The sequence below is a fragment of the Haemaphysalis longicornis genome, unplaced genomic scaffold (assembly GCF_048455015.1).
Source record: "Haemaphysalis longicornis isolate Haplotype H1 unplaced genomic scaffold, Haemaphysalis longicornis Haplotype H1 scaffold_1, whole genome shotgun sequence".
Lineage (NCBI taxonomy): Eukaryota > Metazoa > Arthropoda > Arachnida > Ixodida > Ixodidae > Haemaphysalis > Haemaphysalis longicornis.
Genome location: NW_027526203.1, coordinates 286,680,848 through 286,706,132, shown reverse-complemented (window position 1 = coordinate 286,706,132; position 25,285 = coordinate 286,680,848). Strand labels below are relative to the sequence as shown.

Sequence of the window (25,285 nt, the reverse complement as noted above, 5' to 3'; positions counted from 1 at the left end):
CCCCATTTATCCTTATTGGGGGGTATTGGATGCTGTTGGCTTGTAAATTTGCCATTCGCTCATCTGCAGCCATTCCTAGCACGGCGCCGGCGTTGTTTGAAAATGGCGTCTGCGTGTAGTTTTGTTTTGTGGTGTCTGTGTATCGTTTTTGCCATTCAAAACGCTGCTTCTAGGACTCAACACAGTGATAGTTTCACGGAGGAACTTTTTATTAAGCCCTTATCTAGTGGACATGTGTACAATTATTTTCTTTTCACAACAAGGTGGAATATTGACAAAGCGAAGGAAACATGTAAGACCTCCTTTTCTAATCGGTGTTCAAGTCCTGATTACCTACATTCGACGCGATGCTGACGTAGTAAGTGTAGAAAATAAAGTTGTCTAGATAGAGTACTAAAATTTAAGCTGCGAGTATTCTTTCACTGGGAGTAACTGGTGCACGAAAAGTGTTGTGAACTTTCGTTGTAGTTGCCATGCAGCAACCGAGACTAGTTGTGATGGGCATTTAAATCTGCTCAACAAAGGAACTGAACGCGTCACTATTGCGCAACACAGTTACGTGACTGATGTCAAATGCCAAACTTCTGCAGGTCGAGTTTTAGCTGCTCTAAAAACTGCGCGGTGTTCGCCTCATTCCTCTTCCCCCGCCCCATTGCATTTCTGAAGTTAACAAGCATGGGGTTTTTTATCTATGTTCGTGGCTTGGTAGCTCTCTTTTCTGTTGCACATTCGGTGTGCCGATGCAATGCGGCGAGCTTCGAGCGAGGCCACTCACGCCTGCGAGCCACTGTGCTTGCAGAGGCAGCGCATCTGCTCTGATTACTGCCACCAGCCGCGGCTTCAGCGTACAGTCACATTGTGCGCTCAGCTGTGCCTCGCCCTGCCCGCACGCGTGTGCAGTCCAACACTTGCGGCTGTTCCCGCTGTCCCTGGGCGAGATTGTGAGCCAGCAGCAGGTGCAAGAGCTGCACCTGTCCCTGACGCAAGGTCGCTGGCAGCACCGCAAGTGGGGCTACCCCTTCCAGGACGCCCCGCCAGGGGCCCACCTCTGGGCCTGGTTTGCCCACGACACCCCCGAGTAAGCCTCACGCTGGCGCAGTACAAGCACACACCTCTCTTCGTTGCGCTTGCAGGTCGCCAACCTACCTTGGCAGCCATGTGAACCTGTCAGCCAGTCGGGGCATTCCATTCGTAATGAATGTAGAGCAGTCGCCAGCCGGGTGTATGCCTGAAATTATTTTCCATGCTGACTCCCGCTGCAGCAGTTGTGGGGCTGCATGCCATCACATTTAGAGCTGCTTTGAGGCTGCCGAAGACCGCACCTAAAATTTTTTACACCGCATCGTGTGCATCCGGCTGTTGCTTACAGGTTAAGTGAGATTGAAAGAAGACAAATGTTGTTTATGGGCATGATTTGGTTTGGCACTGTCTGTTGTTTGTTTGTTTTTACTCCTTTGTAATATTATTTTATTGAAGGCCAAAATAAGCCTCAATTATACAAACTCATTTTGAACATTTGGCTGCTCCCATGCCCTATTAAGGGCCATAAAAATAAATCTGCCAGCCCCCGAGGAAGAAAGTCTAACCTGGAGCCACTTCTAGAGATAATACACTCAGTTGGTAATAAAATCCGTGAATTTTACCAGTGCCTAAAGCTAGATCCATTTGTATCGTTGTGAGTAGAAGTTTACGGACCTTGAGACCAGCAGTTTGAGGCCATTTGTCCTTTGCATGAGTGTCTGGGAGATAATTAGCACATTTGTAGGGTAAGTTTGGAGCTAAATAGCCACTCGCACAGTACAGCTTCAAGGAAGTGACTAGAGAAATTGCCTGAAAGTACAGCTTCAGGGAAGTAACTAGAGAAATTGCCTGAAATTGGCACTCTCATGGTCCCTAAACTTTCCCTCATGACTGTAGATATTCCTGTGAAGCATCTATAAAAGAAAACAACCTTAAGGAAGAATGTGGGCTGCATTAATTAAGCTTGCAAACATCACCAAGATGTTTGGAAAAAGTTGAATTAAGTTTTGCATTGGCCTGATGAGATTCCCATGTTTTAACGTCTCCTGTTGTTGACTGGCATTGATGTTTCTTGAGGCTTGTTGATTGTTCTTCGTTTGCACGTTTCAGTGTTTCCAGTGCATGGAAGAAGTTGACAAATGCACTGTCAGGCCAATTGTGTGCCTCACTGAATTTTGTGGATGACACAGTGACTGTCAGTCCCAAGCGATCTTTCCGACCCCAAGGATGGGTTCGTTCACACAACTCGTCACTTCTGCGCTATGCTGCTCTGCCACGAGAATCTGTGTGCACCGAGAACTTGACGCCATGGAAGAAGCTGTTGCCGTGCAGTAGTAAGGTGAGCACCCATTTCTTCTTTTAATGCCAAATGTAATCGAAATGCCCGACTGGTTATACCATGCTGTTTTTGTGTGTTGATTGATTATCGGTTGTGGGCATCATCATAGCATGCCATGTTTATTCTTTAATTTATTCTGGAGTAGGTCGCAAGAGTGAATGTGCTGCCACTAGGGTAACTAGTGTATAAAACTAGTTGGAAATGGTTTGTAAAATAATGATGCTTTTGTTAACAGTCAATAGCAGAGGTGTGCAAATATCAAATTTGGGACTGTGAATCGAAGGTGGCTTTCAAATGAAAATAGTAAAATATAACAAACCAGTGGAAATAATGCTGCACACAGCGAGAAACAGAAAACACAAGAACAGTCAATGGCTGTCCTTGTGGTTTTCCGTTTCTCTTTTCTACTGGTTCGTTATATTTTAGAAAATACTAACCAACAGGTCCAGCTTTTCATGTTAGTCAGCGAATGGTAAAAAGTCTCTGCAAATTGAATCAAACATTTTCAAGTGCAAACATCTTCGGTTTAGTGTGTATAGGTGTAGCCTGTGAAACATAGCTACAAAAATAAAAAGATAACTTAGGCAGTATGAACTTAACACATCTGAGTGTTCATGTACTAGTGCTTGATAAGAAAATGTTCTGATGGGGGCGAAAAACAAAAACGCCCGTGTGTGCAAGATTTCGGCACACGTTAAAGACCCCCAGATGGTCAAAATAATCCGGAGCCCTCCACTATGGCGCGCCTCATCGCCTGCGTTGCGTCGGCGTGTTAAACCCTACAATCATCAATTGATAAGAAAATGATACAAAAAAATAAAGGATTAAGACCAGGTGGCAAGCAGTGGAACACAAATTTGGTATAAAGTGCCATAGATAAATCCAGGTTGATTAGCGTGCTGTGAATCCCAGAAGTATATTTGACTGGCTGCAGTCTCTCCATTCATTGAAACAAGGCCTTTGCTGGGCATGCTTGTGGTAGGTATGACCAGTAGCTTTCTGCAAGCCTTCCCAACAAGTAATAACTCTTGGTTCCTCGCTCATGCCACTGTATTGTCCTTTTTGGCTCATACATTTTACACAATAGCGTTCCACTTCAGCTTACAGCAGAATTAGAACACTACACGTGCTCGAGGTTGAACTTTGTGAGCTTTGGAGTCGTGCAAAAAAGCCAACCCAGAGGGGCGTGCCGTGCAGTGAAGTATAAAAGTCTGTCTGTCGTGCGCAGAGCCAACTTTTATTGCTCTATTTGGGAATTAAGAATATTCGAGAACTTCGAGTGCTTCAAACTTTAAAACTTGGCTGTGAATCAAATATCAAACGCTATTCATTAAGTTTCTGAAATTTCAAATATTCGTGTACCTCTAGTCAGTAAGTCTTGATAGAATTGATTGCATGTCTAGAGCACCAACATTGTAAAAAAATCTATGTCTGTAACCACCCTGCTAAAATCCCTGTAATGGGGATTGCAGTATCAATAAATAAATAAATAATAATGTGTTGTAAGAGCGAAACTTAAAAACAAACAAAAATGATTACTTATTGTTCTTTCCAAGACACTTTAATGAAACTGAATGGGCTTTTGAAAGTAAAAAAAAAAAGGTTTTGGTAGCAGTTTTAAAAATTTAGTGCTGTGTGAAAATAGTTTTATTTCACTGCAATTGGGGCAGAAGGAATGTTGGCTGTGCTTGTTTGTTTACTATTCAAAATTTCATTTTTGCTACAGCTGTTCCTTTGTTTCATAATTCAACACCGTGGTATGCATAGATTGTTACAGGAACGTGACAGCGACATCCTGTGTTCCAAAGATGCCACAAAATATAACTATGCCAGTCTGAAACCCACCATAGTGGTTAAGTGTTTGACGTAGGCTGCTGCGTATAATCCTGCGTATAATCCTGGCCACAGCGGCCATTTTTCTGATGGAGGTGAAAAACAATAATGACTCTTTGGCCCTTGGCATGCGTTAGGGATCAACATTAACCCATAGCCCACCACTAATTCTCTGCCCATACATGATATAACTAAAGGTATAACTAAAACACCTAAACACAAATTTTTAATTTTATTTTGAACATTGAACCATGAGTTTGACCACAGAAACTGCCCTGAATTCTGAAACCCATGCTCGCACATGCTACGTTTTAGTGGAGAGCTAATTGGTGGCAAGTTGGCAATGTGGGAAATAATGTGGCTTATTTGTGGTAATCACTGCTCATCATGAAGAAGAGTTGGTAGCTTATTTTTGGTTGGGGTGTAATGCACAAAATTGTCTTTGGTAGGCCATACTGTAGCAGAATTCTGAGCACCATCAAGTTGAAATAGAAAGTGACTTTTCAGATTCTACTACTGAATTGTTACTGTGGTTAACGCACTGTCAGATTCTTAGGGTAGGTAACTTGCAGCTATTTGTAATAGCTGTGCGGTATTTCTGCGGTACAGTACTTGTTCTAGACTGTAAATTTTGTGTCGCGTTTTCTGTTTCAGGCTGGCCTTTCGACGTTACTCCACGCTTTGCAGCTCTTCACGGCAAATTACTTGTCTCTAGCCTTGGATCTGAAGACTATATGCCAGGTATTTACCACAGGGTGCAAGTATTACTGTAAAATGGTAATCACTAGAGCTGGAGCACAGAAGACAACAATTTCTATAGATAGGCAGTACGGTAATTTGGGTGGGTTTGATGGGTACACTCAAATAAAATCAGTTGGAGGTCACTCGCTTTACTCTAAAGAATTTAGCCGTGCAATGGTTAGTGCACAATTAGACATATTAGTAGAAATTAAGAAGAATAAATGGACGTGGGCAGGGCATGTAATTCGAAAGCAAGATAACCGCTGGGCCTTAAGGGTAACAGAGTGGATCCCTAGAGAAGGCAAGCGTTGCAGGGGGCGGCAGAAAGTTAGATGGGCAGATGAGATCAAGAAGTTTGCGGGGATAAATTGGTCACAGTTGGCACAGGACCGAGGCAATTGGAGAATAATGGGAGAGGCCTTTGCCCTGCAGTGGGCGTAGATAGGATGGTGATGATGATATTTGTAAATTACATTAATCAAAACTCAGCTGAAATATTTTTGAGGTCACTCAAAAGTCCACAAAAGGGTTGATACATTTTTAAAATTTCAAGCAGTGATTTGCTTCATTGGTTTAATTATGCAGGTATAGTGGAATCCATCTAATTTAAATGTTCATAATTCAGATTAGCTCCCCAGTCTCCCCATCAGAGTTGCATGTATTTGAATGGTACAGAGCATCATTTGAAAATGTAAAAATGAACTATGTTGAGCAAGGTTGATTGAATTAACGGTGCTTGGTGAGTGCGGTACATGCTGAGCCACTTCACGCAGTTTACCTGTTGCAGTGCACCGCACTTCTCTTCTGTTTGTATCATTGTCTTTATTGTCACAGAAAGTTGTGAAAATTATTGCTCTGCGAACAATCGCGAGATTAAAGCACAAGTTCCAAAGGAAGTAGGAACTTAAAAGACTGCATGCTACTTTTTGCAAACAACACTTGCGGGAGTACATACACACATACAAGTTGTAAGTTTTGTTGATAAATTTATGTAACCAAATCTGTGTCGCACATTAGCACCCTGTATTGAGTCCATTATATTATACATCTCTGCGTATCACATAGCATGAACTCCTCATGTAAAGTGTCATTCTATGGCTTTAGCTCCACTTTATTCAAAAAAATTTTCAGGCTCTTTTGTGTTTGGCTTGACAAGGCTTCGATGTAATGGATTGTGACAGAAGATTTGTCATCATGCTCTGAAATTTTCTTGAGCTCAAAATCTGGAACGCAATCATGGAACACAAAGGAGGATCTTTTTTTGTGAGGAACACACTTAAGACAGCACAGTCAAAGAGTGGAAGCTTGTTAAAACCTGCCGCAAAGAATGCGATTTCTTAGCAATGTTCGCATTGATTAGGCTTAGCTAGAGCATTCTCTGAGCAAGCCAGAGGAGCATGGGTTACAGAATAGGCTTGCTTTGTGCATCCGTTTCTTTAGTGTGCTTTTTTTATTGGAAATTGGCTTATTTTGTTCCTTCTTCAACCTAGTCAATCATTTTTTCTTTATCATTACATTCCTTTGGGCACATTTCGATTTTCAGTGGGAGAGACATGATTTCAGGTGAGCGTGGCGTGACAGGGGCACTTTGGGCTGCATTACAAGGGGCACTCTTTTGGCCTTGACTGGAATGAGACTTACTGTACGTACACTTTGTATGGTTGTGGAAAATGTAGGAATGGCGACACAGATTGGTGCTGTAGCATGAAAAATTGGTACTCCTCTGTGAGTTACTAGTTGGGTGCACAGTGTTGTGGGGAACGCTTGCAGCAATCACATGGTGGAGGTGTGGACAAAAAGTGTGGCATGTGAGGCTGGGATGACAAGCATAGAAGGGATTTCGAATGGATAGAAAATGATTGTGGTGGGGAGCCGTCCTTTCAAAAAGGTGCAGAGACTGGACCTGCATTATTCCTGCTGCTCTGAAATGCTGAACTGCTTCCATTTGCAGTGCAGGCAAAAAACAACTGCTCTTGGTCCCCACAAGAGCACCTTGGTTGGGGATGACTGAGCAGGGGTAATGAGCTCAAGTCCTTCTAGGAGATGGCGCATAAATTAGTTCATGCTCACAATGCAGCGACGCGAGTGAACTCTGTTGTATTGCAAATAAGTGTTATTCACTGTAGTACAGCCGACCCTTGGGATTCAATGAGACCACCTAAGTTTGGTCTTCAGGTTAAAATACGTGACACACTTAACCCTGACAGTGCTACTTAATTTTGTCAGAATAATAAATAAAATAAAATTAACTGGGTTGAATTACTGATATCTGACTCTACCAAATTTCAGAAAATGTTCAGAAGCCCTGTACTGCGCAATAAAAATATGTATGTCTCAGTTTTGGAATAGTGGCTGCCAGCTGCGATATATATTTGCTATGATGTATTTTAAAGTGATTATTATCTTCGCACACGTGCGAAAATGACGGATTCTGTGATATCAGCATCAGTGTGACCTTGTGTACTGAGCCGTGGCAGTGTACTCGCACTTATTGCTAGCAGTGATGGAGGGCTGACTTAAGTGTGATGGCCTCTGCAGCGTGTCAGCTGGGCCCAGTGTTCCGGGCATCTAAATTGAAGCAGGCTTGATGACATTGTAATGAATTCCTCACGTTATGATGATTTTTTTTTTGCGTATTCTATTACTGGGGCTGGTTGGTTCCAGTTATGACCACAAAATGTACGCAGAATGCTTATATTTCTGTATCAGTAGTCATTCTGTTCTAGATTTGTACAAATACCTGTTTAGTCAATTCAGCATCATCCTTTTAACCAAGTTTTTCCACGCCTACAGGTTTAATGAATGTCTGCAGATTTTTAACGAAATATACATATCTACAGAAAACTCGAATCATTTCTAGATTTTCATGCTCCTGGGGTCAATTCGGGACTCAGCCTTCTTCCATGGCTGCATGGGTAACGTTGAGTGATAGTGCATGGTTTGAGACTGGTAGCATGTAAGCATGTGTGGTCCCGTCAACACTGTTGCTGTCTCTTTTCTCACTCTGCCTCTCGTCTCGGCTTCAGCACCTGCTTTCGCCGGGAGAAGTGCTGTCTGTGGTGCCTGACCGAGAAAACAGATGCAAACGAGCCGGGTCAGTGCGCACTGCCAGAATTTTTTTAGTGTGCAACAGCTTCTTCGCACAGCTCTTCATTGTGTCTTCGTTCTGCTGATCCACTGCATCTGAGTTCACTAATGTCGAAGCAAAATACATTAACTTCTATAATTACAGTGCGTATTTCACTCCTCTTTGAAGTAGACAAATTTTTTGTTTCACTGCGAAATGTGATATATATGCTGTGCTCTGTAAAAAAAATAGCCTTCCTCACTATTATGAGGAGGGCTCCTGATGATCCCCCCCTTAATGTTGATAGAATGCAGATAAGGATTAATATCGAAGCTGATACGAAAACTGCTCTCGCTTCTCTTGATAGACTTGTTTATAGTGCACGGACAGTTCCGGTTCCCTATTTGTATCAGAGTACCTTTCTGAACTAAGTAAAAGCGAATTTATAAAAGCAAGTTGAGCCTTCACACTCATTGTTCTGCCTCGTCCTACTTAGTTAAAAGCGGGCATTCTTTTTAGGGCAGTTTTTACCACATTTTCTCATTTTTCTTATTCTGGCATAATGTTTGTGGACGTAAGTGAGTTTGAAAAAGAAATTCTAATTCAAGGACGTTTTCTTTTGCTGTATATGCCAAAAATAACACAGTCATCATAAACCTTTCACTCGAGCTGTTTACATTTTAATAGATGCCATTGTATGACTGCTTAAACAATGCGGTGAGTTTGATGGCATTTGCTCGTCGGCAGTCCTCTGCCAATGCATGTGCAGAAGTCTGAGCATGGTGCACTCGGTACACATGTACTGGTTTGGCAGAACGATGATGCAACAAACAGCTGGGGGCGAGAGCTAATGCGCACTATAAATTTGCGCCACACAGGCTGAGCCCGATAATCGGCCCATCACCGCAGATCCCTCTCCTCACAGCGAAAGCACGTGCCATAGGCAAGGAGCAAAGCAAGAAAAGAGCAGCAGGTTGCATTGACAGGGCCACGCATGTTCCCATGCAATTGGTCTCAAACCACGTGCCATCACCAGACACCACCCGTGCATTCTGGAGCACATTGCCCAAGCATTATAAACATGCGTGTTGTCCTCTGTACCAGTTGTGCTTCGTACTGTTGTTAGTTCTACCGTGTGTAGCGCCATTTCTGCAAATCCTGGTGGTGTTGCCAAGTTAGCAACGCATCCCAATGATACATCTAGCCTTCTGTTGTACTTTCAATGGCAAATCACAATGTGAAAAATACGTCTCGGCACTTTCGTTACTTTTGTGGCCACTTTGTAAAGATGTTATTTGGAAGTGACTTGCAGTGAGGCATGCAGCACTTTCATGAGGCGTAACACCCAAACAAGTAGATAAGCTGTCCCTAAACAGAGCCTGTAAAATCACCTACTTTTACACCATGTATAATTTTTTAAGTGAAAGAACTTTTGTCATCTTGAATAATGTGGAGATCCATTTCATTAAAGGTTGAAATAAAAAATACGGCACCAGTGGCTCTCAACAAGCTTTTAAGGTACAAAAATACGCGGTATTGTTTCTGAGAAGCATGCAAAACCTAAAAGAAAACCACACAATTGGCACATGCGAGACGGCAGCAGAAAAGAAACAAATTGAAAGGAAAATTGTTTTTGTTTAAATATACAGATTTTTATTGAAGTCTGTATTTTGTGACAGGAGATCTCCGGACATTATTTTTTAGTTGTGTGGCAATGACGCTCCAACCTCACTAGACAGCAGCAGTGATGTGTTTTAGCTGGCTGCCTGTTGTCACTCTATTTTTATGGCAGGACGAAGACTGCGGCCATGCTGTCTTGGAGCTGCAAATGTCAGTTTCCTTGGTGTTTGACTCAGTGGCAGCCCAGAATGGATACCAATGTGAGCAGCCAAGCATTGTCCTTACACGTTTTTTTCTTCTAAGGATGTGTCTAATTCAAAAATTTATTTCAGACCAGCTTTTTTCTGCTTTTATGCATTGCATTGTGTTGTGTTGATTCAGTGAGACAAATGCTTCACCCGCTACATAAAGCAGGCTGTAGTGGATGGTATTAATGTATTATACTACCTGAGGTTTTTTGACATGCACCAAACATTATGGACTGGGTTACAACGTGCAATCTTATGCATGGCAACAGATAGCATCATTACAGTGTCTGACTGAATACTGTGTTACTTGTTTATGTTTGTTTGTTTGGTGGAATCATTATTCCTTCAGCAGGAGCAGAAACAGTCTTAAAAGTTCAGTTCTGTATGTTTCGCAGACCATGTCAGTCACACAGTTGTTTCATATAAGTGTCTCTCAAGAGGGCACTGAGGGATAAAAGCAAACTAGCCTGCAGTGCCGAGAATACAAATATACCACCCGTGGCAGCAGTAGTTGATTCAAATTTTGTCAAAATTTTCAATAGCGTAAAAGTGGGTTCCATGATCTTAAAATACTTGTTATTAGGGCAAGCAAAACATACACAAGAACGCAGACATGGACAAGTGTCTTGTGTCTGGTTTACTTGTGCAAATAAATTGCCACATCGTTAAACATAACCAGCACGTCCAGCAACAAGTCCTAAAGTACCAGCCCGTGAATTTTCTGCACTGCAACTTGTGATCTTGCAAATTGTGAAAGCTGAAAGGGGATTGGTGAAGCCAGTGTATCAACATTTTTCTGGTGACAGCAGTAAGATCAGTGCTCGCAGGTCTAAAACAAACACTTATTTTCTATGTAAGAAGGCAGACTGCAGCACCTAGGCGTTGCTAAACAGGCTGCCTCACTTCACACCGCAGGCAGTCAGAACTGTATTAGTTCTAGTTTTGGTCATGCTCAGCCTGAACTCGCAAGTGCAGTGTGAAAGATATTCTAGGCAAAATGCGGGAGCTATGGTTACTTCATGCTGGTGCCAGCAGCAAGATTGCAAGATCATTACTGCAGGCATCTAGGAAACCTAAAACCAGCCATTGGGCTTGCCACTCACCACGCTAGCCTATTATTCGTTACTCCTCCTGCTGATGTACCCATTTACATAGCAAAAAATGGGAGGGAAGCTGGAGGGCATGCCTGTTTGAGCATGCTTACATCATCAAACAAATCTCTTACAGTGCCACACATTGGGCAGTACACTGAAACATTTGCAGGGGTGATTGTTACAGAGGAAGATACAAACTGCAAGTGCACATTTTCCAGACTCGTACTGTGTGACAACTGGCAGCCTGTTTCAGATTCTGATAACTACCCTCACGCGTTGCAATAAGCACTTGTATATTTGGGTTCACTGTGTCGGTCTATGCCAACCAGTTAAGAGTGCCCTTGTAGGTAACACCTTTTTATAGACAAGTAATGTCTCTGTTAAGAATTAGGCACTTAATTATCCTTCTCTATGCTCACAATCTGTGTGCTTTTTTTTTTTGTTGTTGTCTGTGCCACAGCATGGTCTCTCAGCAAGTTGTTTGGAGCTGGCCTCAAGACCACATGCCCACTAGCTTCGATGAGCGCCATTTATGTTGACACCTCAAATAATGGCGTAAGTTGTGCGCACCTTTTCAATGGAAGGGCGGTGCAATTGCCTGTGTGTCTCCCGTACACAAACTTCTCATTTTGTTTCATGTTTCGTTTGTTCTTAAAGCACCGTTATTAATCTTGTAGCGGGACTGAACTTTTTAAAAGAAAGTGTATCGTACGGTACTTGTTATGCTGGTGTATAATGATAGCAAACGAAAATATGAGGGAGTACCGCAGAAGGTCAGCCAACCTGATTTTCCTTAGAGTGCAATATCAACATGAGTCGCTGTCTTGCCACTCACGCGTTAAAGAAAAAAAAAAGGTTTGATGCCATCAGTTCGTAGTGTGTTTTCATACCTTTTTATCCTTGCTTAATTTGTGAGTAACTAGTTTGGGGCGTTCTTTTTTTTACTGCTTATGCTCTTAGACAGACCGTACGCAGCTTGAACGTCTGTCCTCGTTGCAGACTGATTTTGGACAAGTGCCACATGATACAGTAAGTGCCGCAGTTTTGTCGCTGCCAAAACAGCGGGTGTGCCTGGGCACCAATCAATGCAGAGCGTGGGGCGCTTCCACCTGAGCCCCGAGCCTACGCAGCTGGTGGTCTCTGGTGAGCAGGGGAGCCAGCAGCGCACCCTGGCCGTCTACGACCTCAAGCACCATGTGGCCCAGGGGCGCTTCAACCTGGCCGCCCAGTACGAGAAGCCCCACATCTACTGGCTCATCCCCGAGCCAGCCTTGCACATCACCCGCTACATTCGGGGTGGGCACCTCTTCAGGAACTTGTGCTCCTCAGTAATCTCACCCTTAGTGTAATCTTGCTCTTAGTGTGGTCATCATGTCCGTTATTTAATGGCCAGCTGCACCCAGGAGAATGAAATGTACGGTGCTGTTGCAGGGAGTGTTGAAGAGGCAAGTGGGATGTCAGATTGCAGGTCCCTGTGTTGGCCTTTCTGCCTGCTGTTAGTAAGTTGGCCGTGCAGAGCTGGTTGTGGGTAGTAATGTTTTTTTATCAAACTGGCCCACTGGTTTTATTCAAAATGAGGGGAATTTATTAAATATGCGTTGTTCTGGCATGCCTGGTGGCCACTGACCAGTGAGATGATCTTGGTGTTAACGATTATGCTCTACGACCAATCCCACAGGTACTTCTTGTGCAGTCTTATTTCTTGTTTGTCAGCAAAAGGCGGTGTTTGTAGGATCGACGGAAGGGGGGGGGTGGGGGGGGGCACTTTTTGCGAGAGCAAAAATGCCTGACACTGCCTTGTCTGCGGGTTTCGTTGTAGCTAGCAGCACATTGTCTGCTTCTGGACTGCGCCATCACTCGGTTCCAGACAAGTGTCTGCTCATTTGCCTTTTATAGAAAAACTAGAGCTGCGCGAATATCAAATTGGGGACTGAGAATCAGGTATGGTTAGCAAAAACTGACTGCAAATTGAATCGAATACATTGCAAACACGCATTGTAAAAATTGAATGTAAATAGAATATTTACAAATATGATTGCCTTTGGTTTAGTGTGTACAAAGTTTTTAAAACATGGCCACAAAAAAGATAATTAGGCAGTCGGCACTAAACACATCCGAGTGCTTGATGTACTGCTGCTTGATGAGAACATGGCGCAGAGAACTGCAGACGAAGGATTAAGACAAGATGGCAAAGCAGCAGAACAAAAAAATGGCTGACGGTTGCTATACTGCCTAATACGAAATTTGTGCGCTGCGCAAACTGCAGCCTTCTCGGTCACGGCACATAGCTGCTGCGTCTCGGGAAGTGATCGCGTGATGCGCAAACGCACGCCGGCGCATGCTACTCTGCCGTTATCTCGCAGCGCATTGTTGCCTCCGAGCATGTTGTAAATTGGGTTTGAATGTCACGTGGTTTGGATGAGCCACGCAATGTGGAGGAGAGAGAGAGTTGCTTTATTGACAGGGAAAGGGGCAACGAGGAGGATGCCAAAGGACCCATGTACATGCATCGCGCAGCACATGGTGGGCTTCTGTGGCGCCGCCTCGGCAAAACCATGTCACATGCGAAGTGGTGGTGTGCTAGCGAAGTGGACTGTGCTCGGCATAGAGCCAGGCATGGGCTCCCTTATCTCAAATCTGCAAGGGTAAACAGCGTTGGTTTCACAGTGAAGGTCAATGAAGAGGGTGCAAATTGGTTTTTCCTATTGTTCAAAAGTGCCTTAAAATTGTAAACCTTTTTTATTGCTTCATTTATTTTTGAAAGTCAACTAGTTTTGTTCAGACCACATGTTTTGTGCTGCATCAGTGTTCAGGGTGAACGTTAGATGAATTGGAATGTGGAGTGTGTTTGTTGCTCCCTTTCAGGTTACGGCCTGGAGCGCGGTGGGATTGTCAGCCGCATCCGCAACAATCACCCCACCAAGGCTGTGCGAGCAGTCCTGCTGGACGTGATCCCTTGGTTCCTCCGGGTCTGCCTGCATACGCTGAGGATAACTGCAGGTTCGAGACAGCTGACGCCAGGTAGGCCAGGGGTCTCAGTGGATGGGACTGCTGCACAATGGTCCCATGCAACAGATGGGGCCTGAGCAGGCCTTGGCTTGTGAGAAATTTCGAAAATCTGTAACGGGACAAGCTAGAGTGTCGGAGCTAACCGAAAAAGCTAATTGGAAGAACCACAAAAGCTAACATGGAGAACTGCGAAAGGTAAAAGAAGGACATGCTGCCAGCGTCTTGCAGTTGTTGCATTTCAGCTATACACATTTCGTGTGGTTATTGTTATTGTTTCATTATTACTTTTATGAGGCGTTAGCCACAGCCATTATCAGTTCTAAACTTATCGCATTTTGTCAGTCTTCATCTAGTTTTGTATTGCACATAGTTTATAAACTTGAGCAGAAATCACCTTTTTCCTAATGCTCTTTTTTTTGTGTGTGTGTACCACTAGGTTACTTACATTGGAACAAAATCTTTGGGTTCATGCTGTATCTTATAGGGGGCAATTTTTATGGACGACTGTCAATATTGCCTGAATTGAATCAGTGTCTGCTTTGGGATGGTGAAATAGTTTATCTTTTAATTTTTAAATTGTAGATCTGTGGCTTCATGTACATTGGTTCAGCTTGCTGGGGTTGTTCGTGAACTGTCAGTGAACTGTCACTTCTTTTGTTTATTTGTTTTTAAGAAATGAAGATCAGCAGAGACAAAATAAGTCCGATTGAGCGTCTATCAAAACCCCGCACTTTTTAACCTTTGGGTAGCATGTAGCATTCTGTGACATCATTGTTTTCAATGCTTGTTTCAGTATTTGTGTACGCCGCAGTGACCACTGTTGTAGCAGAATGGCTTAGCTCATTGGTTACCCCAGAAAAATTAACCACTTTTAAAGGAGCCATGCAGACAAAACGCAAGTTTGGTTCATTCGGAAGATTGCCTCGTTAGAATCATACTGACTGACATTACTTGTAACACACTTTACTCAAATAAGCTACCGTAAAATACCGATCAAGCGCCCCCACCCATGCAAGTGCCCCCCTATCATATTCCGAGTATTTCGAGTTTTCGTGCACTACCAAACTAGCGCCCCCCTCCCCCAACCACCCGTTGATGGCCCAAACCAATGAAACCGAAACCGCCCAAAAACACTTCTCACTGCGCTCTTGTCTAAACCAGAATCCAATCCAAGAACACAGGGTAGCCATTAATTCCACACACACTCGCCATTTTGTTATTGTCAAATGACATAGCAGAATGTTCTTGTGACTGTGACAACTGTGGTTCGTGACATGCATTTGTAACGAAAGCCAGAAGACACTAAAAGATTTCTGAGAGACACCAAAGCCCTTTTGCGCCGCCGTGAACGCCCTCCAAACACGTCACTAGTACACCTTGTTCAACATCTCAAAAATGGACCAGATGATGCCAAGAATGGATTCTCTGGCTAACAGGACCAACAACACGGTTGATGGGAACACCTTATAAATTGCTAACACTGGTTGCGCCGAGAGGGGCTTCATGTCATCTTTACTAAAGATGTGTTTCTCTCCAATGAACTGCATTTTTTATTTTTTTATTTTCCCGGGAGGGGGGGGGTAAGCTTTTACTATCAGAACTTCAAGGGGGGTTGCTTGCTTGGTATTTTACAGTATATAATTAGGAAAAAAGGGAATGGCCATGCACTAGCTCATTTCCCGCAACAGAACCTATGATGTCATATGCCCAGCTGTGCGATTGGATGAGGCCAGCAAAAGCAAACGCAAGTTAGGCAGGGCTTATAAGCTTCCCGAACAAGCTATTTGCTCTTAAATGTAATGCATATTCATTTTTCAGCAGTAAGAATGGTGGGGTAAACAATGAAAGTTACGAAAATACACGTAAGCATAGAAGTACCGATGCGCACTGCTGTTGGTACTGGGTGCTCTATGCTTGTTTTAGCTGCACAGCTGTCCGCCGCTTTGGAGTTGTCTTACACGACACTGGCCGATTGGTGTAAGCAACGTTGTCTTATGTGACCCTGTTTGTTAAGCATACACCATGTTTCATGAAACGATTACTTTCTACCGTAACAAAAACAAGCCAGGTGCAAATATGGCCAAAAACAAAAACGGTGGACCGTTCTGAAGCGCAATATGGTACCGCCATCTAGAAGGACTGAGGACTGACGGTAGGCAAGGCTGCAGAGCCTAATGTTGCACCGGAAGTTTGTTTGAATACCCGCCCCCGTGATTTCATGGCAGGCGTCATGAAAACACACGATTTGGTGGGAGAATAAAAATTTTAACATAAATTGATTAATTTCTCAGTGAATAAGGCACTGTTTGCTGCAAGACAAGCGCTGGGGGCACTATAAAACACGAAATATTTTGAATAAAACAAACTTGTATTTTGTCTGCATGGCCTGTTTAAGGGGTACAAGATTTTTTTTTTTTTGCTAACAATACTGGTTCAAGATATATTGCAGCGACCTATGTAGACGATTGAATTCCCTTTCTGATGACACCATATTATAAAATGTTTTCATAAAGAATGCTTGTGAAAAAAACTGACAAAATCAAAATTTTTGCCCAGACATTGAAGAAAATGATAAAAGGAAGTGTATAAAGAAACCAGTTGTTGAATTTTGTTATGTTGCACATAGCCCCGTAACCGAGATGAAGAAGAAGACATGATTAGGGGTCGCTACTGAGGAAAGGAGGAGGAAGAAGAGGATCCGTGGACGCCATTATCGTAGTGACAAGCAATTCAGTGTGATTCAAATACAGTTATTCTTTCGTTGCGGCAGCTAAGGACTCTATTCTTCCGCAACACCAGTGGTAATAAGAAATTCAGTATGTACAGGTTATAAGTGAACATTTTGACATGTCTTAGAAAAGAAACAGTTGTTCAGGTACAAAAAAGTGTTAGCACTCGGGATGCCTGCCGGTGAAGCCGGCGAAGCCGATGCTGGTGAAGGATACTCCATTTCAGATGGTGTCGTTTTGTATGATCCTTTTAAATTAGTGGAGGCAACAAATCCTCTCCACATGATGTAGGAAACTTCTGAAAGCATACACTGAAGAAAGTTTTTTATGAAACAGCATTTATTCCCGACTCACAACAGCTCAGGCCATGTGACAGTAGACCAGAACTACAGATGATCCTCTAAGATATGGAGGTTTTTGCAGGAGGTCAGATGCAGTTCGTACTCTGTGCATTTGTTGGCCAGTCCACTCCTGAGCAGGCGTGCCTGAAAAATATCCCCATTCACGGTAGCTCGCATTACTCGTGCAGTGTAATGGTAGGCAGGTGCCAGAGATGGCCTTCTAAGAAGTGGAGGTTGCACGTGGCAGGTCCCCATGTGTAGCTCATGATCTGTGCAAGTTGCATCTGGTCCGCTTCGTAACAGGTGTCTCTGGAAAACCGCCATGAGAGTCGGCACGCCAGCCCCTTCCTTTTTTGCCTTGGGTATGTGTTAATTCCTAGCCAAAATGTCATAATAGATACAGAGAGAGAGAGAAAATGACTTTATTGAGAAATAAATATTGTGCGGAGGTGGGTTCAAGTGCGACGCAGGGCACCCCCACCCCGACTATACTGTCGTCCTCGCGACGATGCCTCGGCCCGGGCTTCCGCGCGGGCGGCGCCACAAAGGTCTCCGGGGGTCACCCCCCGTTCCCCTCGCCTGCGCCTCCCTGCGCTTCTGCCGGCCTCGAGCCGCCTCGAGCCGCTGGATTGTCCTTCGCTGTGTTTCGTACTCGTGAGAGTTCATCGAGTCCGTGGCTTCCTGGGGCAGACTCTCGTCATACCCCCGCGCACTGTGTTCCGCACAACCCCACGGCAAGTGGGCCACCGTCACGTTCGCACACGCGCACTCACTACACTTTGCGTCCACGTATACCTCGGGGCACACGTATTGCGCCAACACCGGAGTCAGTACCGAGTCGGTCTGCAATTGTCTATACAGGACGGCTTCGGCTCGGGTGAGCCTCGGGTGCGGCGGCGGCCGCTCCCTCCTGCCGAGCCTGTACCACTGCAGGATTTCTCCACCGTTGAGTAGAGGTTCTTGCTCCGTTGGCTCTTCACCCTCCGTGCGTGAGATGCGGGGTGGCGCCGCGCGACCGGAAAGTTCACGCGCGACGGTGTCCGCAGTCTCGTTGTGGTTCGGGTACGCTCCCGTCGCGGTCCCCGAGTGCGCCGGGAACCACCGGACGTAAGTGACCTGCTCGCACGTGCCCCCCGCACGGGCACCACCAGCTATCTTCGCGGCCTGCGCGCACACCGTGTTCTTCGCATATCCCGATATGGCTGTCCTAGAGTCACTCAAGATCGTGGTACATTCCGGATCCGCCAGCGCCAGCGCGATCGCGACCTCTTCCGCCTGCGCGGCGGTCGAGACCCTCACGCTGCAGGCGCTGCGCGTCTCTCCGGTCCTGGCCGACACCGCTACGGTCACGTACGTGTTCGGGCGGTCCGGGCACCTCGCCGCGTCCACGTAAGTGGCCCCGGCGTCGTCGTTGTAGATCTCGGCCAGCGCCTTGGCCCTGGCCGCCCGCCGTTCTCGGTTGCTGTCGGGGTGTACGTTCCGCGGCAGCGGCAGCACCCGCACTCTTCTCCGCACCTCCTCCGGCAGGCCGTTCTTCTCCTGTAGTCTTCTGCTCGGACCCAGGCCCAAGCTTTTAAGGATCTTTCTTCCGGTCTGCGTCGTCTGCAGTCTTTCCAGCTGAGACGCTCGCTGGGACTCCCCGATCTCCTCTAGCGTGTTGTGGACGCCCAGCTCCAGCAGCTTCTGCGTGCTGGCGCTGTTCAGGAGCCCCAGCGCCGCCTTGTACGTCTTGCGGATCGCCGCGTTGATGCGGTCCCTCTCGTTGCGCTTCCACGGTGAAAGGCGCCCAGGAGGCAACGTGGCTCGTGGCGAAGGACCGCACCAACCGCAACAGGCTCTCCTCCTTCATGCCGCTGTGTCTGTTGGCCACCCGCTTGATCAGTTTGGTGGCCATCCCCATCTTTGTGATTACTCTCTCCACCGTGGCTCCGTTGCCGCCGTTCGCCTCCAGCAGCATCCCGAGCACTCGCAGCTTGCTGACTCTGGGGATCTCCGTCCCATCGCACGTGAACAACTTGATCTTACTCGCCTCTTCCTCGGCTCTCTTGCGGTACCTGCCCGGCGGTGGAATCACCAGCAACTCGGACTTTTGCGGGGAGCACTTTAGTCCGGTGCCCGCCAGCTGCTTTTCGATCGCCGCTATCGCCTCCTGCAGCGAACTCTCGATGTGGCCGTCGCTCCCCCCGGGGACCCACAGCGTAATGTCGTCTGCATATATCGTGTGTCGAACCTGTGGGATCCCCGAGAGGCGTTTGGCCACCCCGATCATCACCAGGTTGAACAGCACCGGCGAGATCACCGCTCCCTGGGGGGTACCCACGCTGCCCAGCTCTCTCTCCGGCAGCTCCAGGTCCCCCGCTTGTAGTTCCACCGTCCGGTGCGACAGAAAGTCGCGGATGTAGTCGTGGGTCCAGACTGAGTGCCTCGTGATGAGATGCTGACCGAAGATCTTTATCATTCTTCAATCTGAATTTCTCATAGAACTGAATTAGGTTTGAAATACTGTAGTAAGTGCCTCATGTTTTTGATAAGCTATTAAGCAACAGACACCTGCCTTGCTTGCTAGTTTGGCCGCATATGCACTAACGCTAACTAAGATCTCACATCTGTTGTTTTCTAGCCACCTTCGTGAAGCAAGCTTGCCAGAACAGTTGCTGACTTCCATTTTTCGCCCCATGTGCAGAGCACGTGAGTTACCAGCCAGGCCTTGACCGGGAGCGGCCCTATCACCTGGAGCTCACGCTCGTGCTGCCCCCAGCCTCTGAGACGGTTGTGGCTTTTGAGTTTGAGCGGGCCTTCCTCAAGTGGACCGAGTACCCTCCCGATGCCAACCACGGCTTTTACGTGGGCGCAGCTGTGCTCAGCGCCCTCCTGGATGCACCGGTGGCCAACTACAGTGGCGACATCTCGCTCTGCGCCAGCCTGCGCCACTGGTTAGTGCGGGCACTTTTGGAGGGGATCAAAGCTGCCACTTCTCTCGCGGCGCTAAGGTGTTGGGGCGTCTCACTGCATTTCCTTGCCGGAGGGGTCCATCCGTTCAATGGCCCTTTTGCTCACATCCATCCCCCTGTGCCTCCTGCTTACCAAAGTGGCTCACATTGGTGGCAATAACTTACTTTTCGTGTTGCTTGACGTTGGAAGCTCTTAAAGGGGCACTGACACAAAAATTTTGCATCTTTTTTTTTTTTTTTTGTTGCGATAAGTAGCTAGTGACCTACTTATAACCTGTAGAAACCTCATTTGCTTCAGAGTGCGACGGTTGTTTAATTAGAGGCATTTTAAATGCGGCCAGTCGCAGTTTCAGTTTCAGCGAGTGCCGCGAAACGATGGATTTTGTGGATTTTGTGTGAACAAAGCTGACCACGTGACCGTCGGAGGGATATCACAGAGCAGAGCCGCCGTAGCACTGTCGAATCCGCATAGACGGCAGTTTCTGCGAATGCCCCCACGTACTGATCTCGTGAGGCGCTTAATTAAAAAGCGACCGTGGATGTGACGCAGGCGCTGCGAGTGCAAATGCTACCGCGGCTAAAGAACGACGCGCGACGCTCGAGACGGTGGGTGGCAAGACGCGCGCTGGGAGCAGCCGGCCGGTCTGCCTACAGGTCCGCCTACAGATGTGTTTGGCTTAGCACTGCGGCGGATATTCGAGTGCCGCTCTCGTAAACGGTGCAGATGACAATTTTTAATGCAACCCGCCATCGCATCATTAACTCCTTTCTCATGTAAGCCACCATGGTCGGGACTTGGGGACAATTTCGTGCAGCGGTAACAAGCTATCACTCGAGCTACCTGCGCCGGCCTGGGCCACTTCGCGGCCATGGCCGCCGCCTGCACAGCGACCGTGCGGCTAGCTCAGTGGGCTTTTCGTCCCTCCGGCGCGTTTTCGCATCCAATGGTAATAAACAGTAATAGAAACCGAGTGCCTGGAATCGCTGTAGAACTTTGGTAGTGGCCAGCTGCCCCATGGGCTGACGAAATCACGGCGCCTCCGCCGCCAACAATCGGGTCGTTCGTTCTCGAGAGCAGAAGCTCCGCCCTCCGGCCCTCCGATTGGAGCAGCGAGCCGGCGAAAAATGCCGGCAGTGCGGAAGCGGCAAACACAAACTCGTGACGTGTTTGGATGTTGTTTATTTACACGATATCCTCGGGATGTCGATTGCGCGTGGTCCTCTGCTGGCTGCTCGGTTGCATTTCGCACACTTTAAAATTGATTTTAAATATGTTCTAGGCTGTATTCGCCGCTGATATTTTGCAGATGATGTATATGTGTTCCCACCAATCTATCTCCGAAGTTATCTCGCCTTCAAAATTTTGTGTCAGTGCCCCTTTAAAAGCTAATCTTGCCTGCCGTTCATTTCATCTGACAAAGTGTTGCTTCGCGTATATGCTTTGACGAAGCACTGACATGGATTAGTTGAGTTGTGCGTGCTATTCTTAACTCTATTGAATGATGGTTGCACTGTATTTTAACAAAAGCGCCCTTTCTGATTGAATACGGTTTCGTGCTTGACTACGGTTCTGGTCAGTATTTTTGGGGGGCATGCCACCGCGTCATATCTAGCTAGAGGCATTGGTTCGTATAGTACCGTATTTACTCACGTAATGAACCCACTCGCGTACTGAAACTTCCCCCCACTTTTCTTCTTGAGAATTTACTTTGTTGTCACTTTGAATGGAAAATGCAGCAGGAATGTGTTTTTATCTCAGCATGGTTGCTGATGCCGTAGACGGTTGCAGTAACTTGATATCACGCTACGGTACGCGCAGAAATGCTAAAAACGCATTCCAACAAAAATAAATCTCAATAGTAGCCGGAGACGTGAGCATGAATGCTATGGCTCACAATTTAAAAAATGCGCACTTGCAGAGCACCATCTGCCGAACACAAAACAAACCTTCTTGCACCATGCGCGGCCGGGCTAGAGCAGCGGCGTGCACGCACACAGCGCGCGCCGCCGCTCTAGCCCGGCCGCGTGTCATGAAAACATTGTGGCGTGCAAAGAAAGTACAAAACGTACTCCGCACTCCTTCCCTGTTTTTGCTGTTCCAGCTGGTTCCGGCGGCATTCGAACAAAGCACTAAAAGTACTCCGCACTCCTCTGCACCCGCCGCGATGGCTCAGTGTCGAAGGTGTTGCGCCGCTGAGCACGAGGTGGCGGGTTCGATTCCCGGCCACGGCGGCTGCTTTTCTAATGGAGGCAAAAAGCAAAAACGCCCGTGCGTACGAGATTTCGGCGCACTTTAAAGATCCCCAGGTGGTCAAAATTAATCCGGAGCCCTCCACTACGGCACGCCTCATTGCCTGCGTTGCGTCAGCGGATTAAACCCTACAATCAAATAATCACACTCCTCTGCTCTTGCTGTTCCACGATTTCGCCATTACGCTTCGTGGTGTTGTTGTTCAGCTGTGTTCCGACCTTTTTTTTTTTTTTTTTTTTTTTTTTTTTTTGTGCTCCTGGAGTGCGCCGTACGATGGACCAGTACATGAGCTACCCAGCCGGCTTTAAACTGAAGGTGGTGGAGCACATGCACATGGAAACTGCACGGCTGGGAGGCTGGGTGAAAACGAGGTTTTTGGGCGGTGAACAGGGACTGCCGTGTGTTTCGTGGGCTCAAAGGAGAGAAGTTTCCCAGTGTTGTCGACCAGAGGCCATGTGTCGACCAATGGCGTTGTCGGCTCGGATTGCTGGGAAGGAAGCTTGATGCATGCTGCGAATTCCTCCATTTTTTCATTGGGGCCAGGAAGGAAAAAAGAGAGCCATTTTTCACCTTGCCCCAGACTATTAGTGGTGCAGGCCTTGGCCCATATCTTTGTAGTGTGCACAGGTTGGGGATTTCAGTAACTTCAGTGTGACTGGGCAAAGATATCGAGAAGCAAGCTGTCGCTCTCCTTGAATTAGCAGTGCCTTGCCTTCTTGTTGTTGCCTTCCTGTCGTTGCATTCAGTGCAGTCCCTCTTGGTGGGTCCCTCTATTCTGTAATGCCCGAATCAAATCTATGGTCATGGCGCTATGCTTTCCCACTATTTGCAACATCTAAAACCGCGTGGACAAAAACCACTTTTATGCTCCGGTTTGGTGCTGTTTCGTCTCCAGTGGGAGAAAAATTGGCTGCATATCTGCTCACTTTGCTGCAAATGCTGTCGAAAGACGACAGTCTTCTGCCACCTCTGCTGCGTAAATGCCTCTCTTCTCTCCCCGATCCACGTCTCGTGCTCTTCCCCTCCCTTTCGATCCTCCTACGATAAACATGGTGGAGGTTTGCTAAACTCAATTCAATTTTCCTGCGTTCCACTGCTCATGCCATCTACTGGAACCTTTTGTTACTGTTCACCTTCGAATACTGCCATGAGGTCCAGGCTCGGGCAAGTTCCTTTTGCATTTTTAATTCAAAAAGTTTTTTTTTTCAGCGCGTATTTTTTATTTGCTATCGCAAGTATCAAGTACACATTTATTTTCGATTAAAAGAACACAGCAAATACTAGCTGTGCATTGATGTTTTGCCTCAAATATTCCTAATGTTTTCCTTTTTCTCAACAATGTTGACAAGGATGAAGTATGTTTCCAGATTTAGTTGTTCAGAAATGTTTTGGCTATACAAATGTCTCGTTCGGGGATTTTTTTACCTTCTGGCCAGATGGCTGAATTGAGCGACAGACAGAAAGACTGACAAACAAATATATATGTATACATACAAGCAGACAGACTGAAATTCCCAGTTTCAAGTAGCCCAAGAAAGACTGTCGTCTTTAAAAGAGACGTCACCCAGGCACACCACAAGACTTTCAGTTAGATGCTGGCCCGTTCTAATGGGAAACAAGATGGGAGGAACCTTTTGACTCCCTGTGAGTGCATTTGGACCATGCAACTCCTTTGAGCACTCAGTAAGAGATATATTATGTGCACACGTGGCACATAATTTGCCTCCAAGTGCTGAAAGGACTTCCAGCCATCAATCAGCAACAGGCTGTTTTTCTTGCACCCCATCAGCCTCTGGGCTGTTTTTCCCTCCTTATCTCGCGTCACGCTGTCATATACTATTGCAAATTTTATTGCGGGCATTTTGGAGTGAATGCCGTTAAGTGCAGCCAGAGCAGTTAAGTGAGTGGCTGGGATGCCAGGACCGACATAGCAAAAGCGGCGCATGCCCTGCATGCATTGGGACGCGTGCCTGCCTTGTGTGTGCTGCGTGCCAGGTGCTCTGTTGTGACCCTGTGGTCAATGGGGCCTTGCAGCATTACGGGGACAGCACCTGGCACAAGGGAGAGCCCCGGGAAGCAGTTTGTACGCATCTACACCGAGACGCTGCTGGTGTCGCTGCCCACCCCGGACTTCAGCATGCCGTACAATGTCATCTGCCTAGCATGCACCGTCGTCGCTTTGGCCTTTGGGCCCATACACAACATGGCCACCAACGCGTGAGTAGCATTCTCCGTACTTTAGTTCTTGTGGGTGAGTGACACTTGGAGTTGTTACCCACCGTAATTGTAGCTGACTTTACACCGGGAGGAAAGCTGGGCATGTTTTGAGCGTGGGAAGGAAAACTTTTCCTGCGAGGCTGCTGGTAAATTTACACGAGAAAGCTTTGCAGCACAAGTCATGCTGAGGGAAAGGCTGTTATAACAGAGTTTGCCCTTACTGAAATTGTGCACGTGGTAGCTTCTGTATTTCACAAATGATAGGGCAGACGCACTCAGTGCTCTACTGGCAACTCAATGTGTACTTGGGCAACTATGCGTGCATCAGGCATGCTGCAAGGCTTGAGCTACCTGAGCATGGGCAAGCCAGTGGTGGATACAGTGAAGAATCTGGTACTGCAGCTCCCTTCCCCGACTGACCACTGCATTTGTGCAAACAGAATGATACAATTTGATGCATCTTTCTCCCTTCCTCCACCCCCAACAGGCTGAATGCTGTTGAAGCAAAAAAGGCATCCAGTGGGTTTGTTCAGCAATTGCTGTCCAAGGCCAAGGGGCTCCTCCGGAAAGGCAACCAGACTGGAGGTTCTGGGGAGGGAGAAACTGCCAGCGAAGACAAGAAGAGCCAGTGACTGTGGCCCGCATGTAGACTCGTTCGCAATTACTTCACTCTTCAGTGCACAAATTGTTTATTTTGCTAATAAATGTTGCTTTTGCCCGGCTAGTTTAATTTGGCTAGTACACGTTGAAACATGGCTTCACGAAATCAACAGTACCGACCAAGTGTTTCACAAAATTTGGGCACGTTAAATTACATGCATCAAG

At 46.5% G+C, this 25,285-nt stretch overlaps 1 protein-coding gene across 1 annotated transcript; it reads left to right on the top strand.

The window, feature by feature from the left end:
• The first annotated feature begins 66 nt into the window (after positions 1 to 66).
• Pig-t (phosphatidylinositol glycan anchor biosynthesis class T) lies at positions 67 to 25,177 on the top strand. Its single transcript, XM_077679388.1, has 11 exons — positions 67 to 292; positions 901 to 1,078; positions 2,131 to 2,359; positions 4,847 to 4,933; positions 9,793 to 9,880; positions 11,423 to 11,517; positions 12,054 to 12,258; positions 13,828 to 13,983; positions 19,725 to 19,974; positions 24,278 to 24,460; positions 24,948 to 25,177. Exons 1-11 carry the CDS (start codon positions 103 to 105, stop codon positions 25,090 to 25,092), a joined length of 1,806 nt encoding a protein of 601 aa, XP_077535514.1. The 5' UTR covers positions 67 to 102; the 3' UTR covers positions 25,093 to 25,177.
• The last annotated feature ends 108 nt before the right edge of the window (positions 25,178 to 25,285 follow it).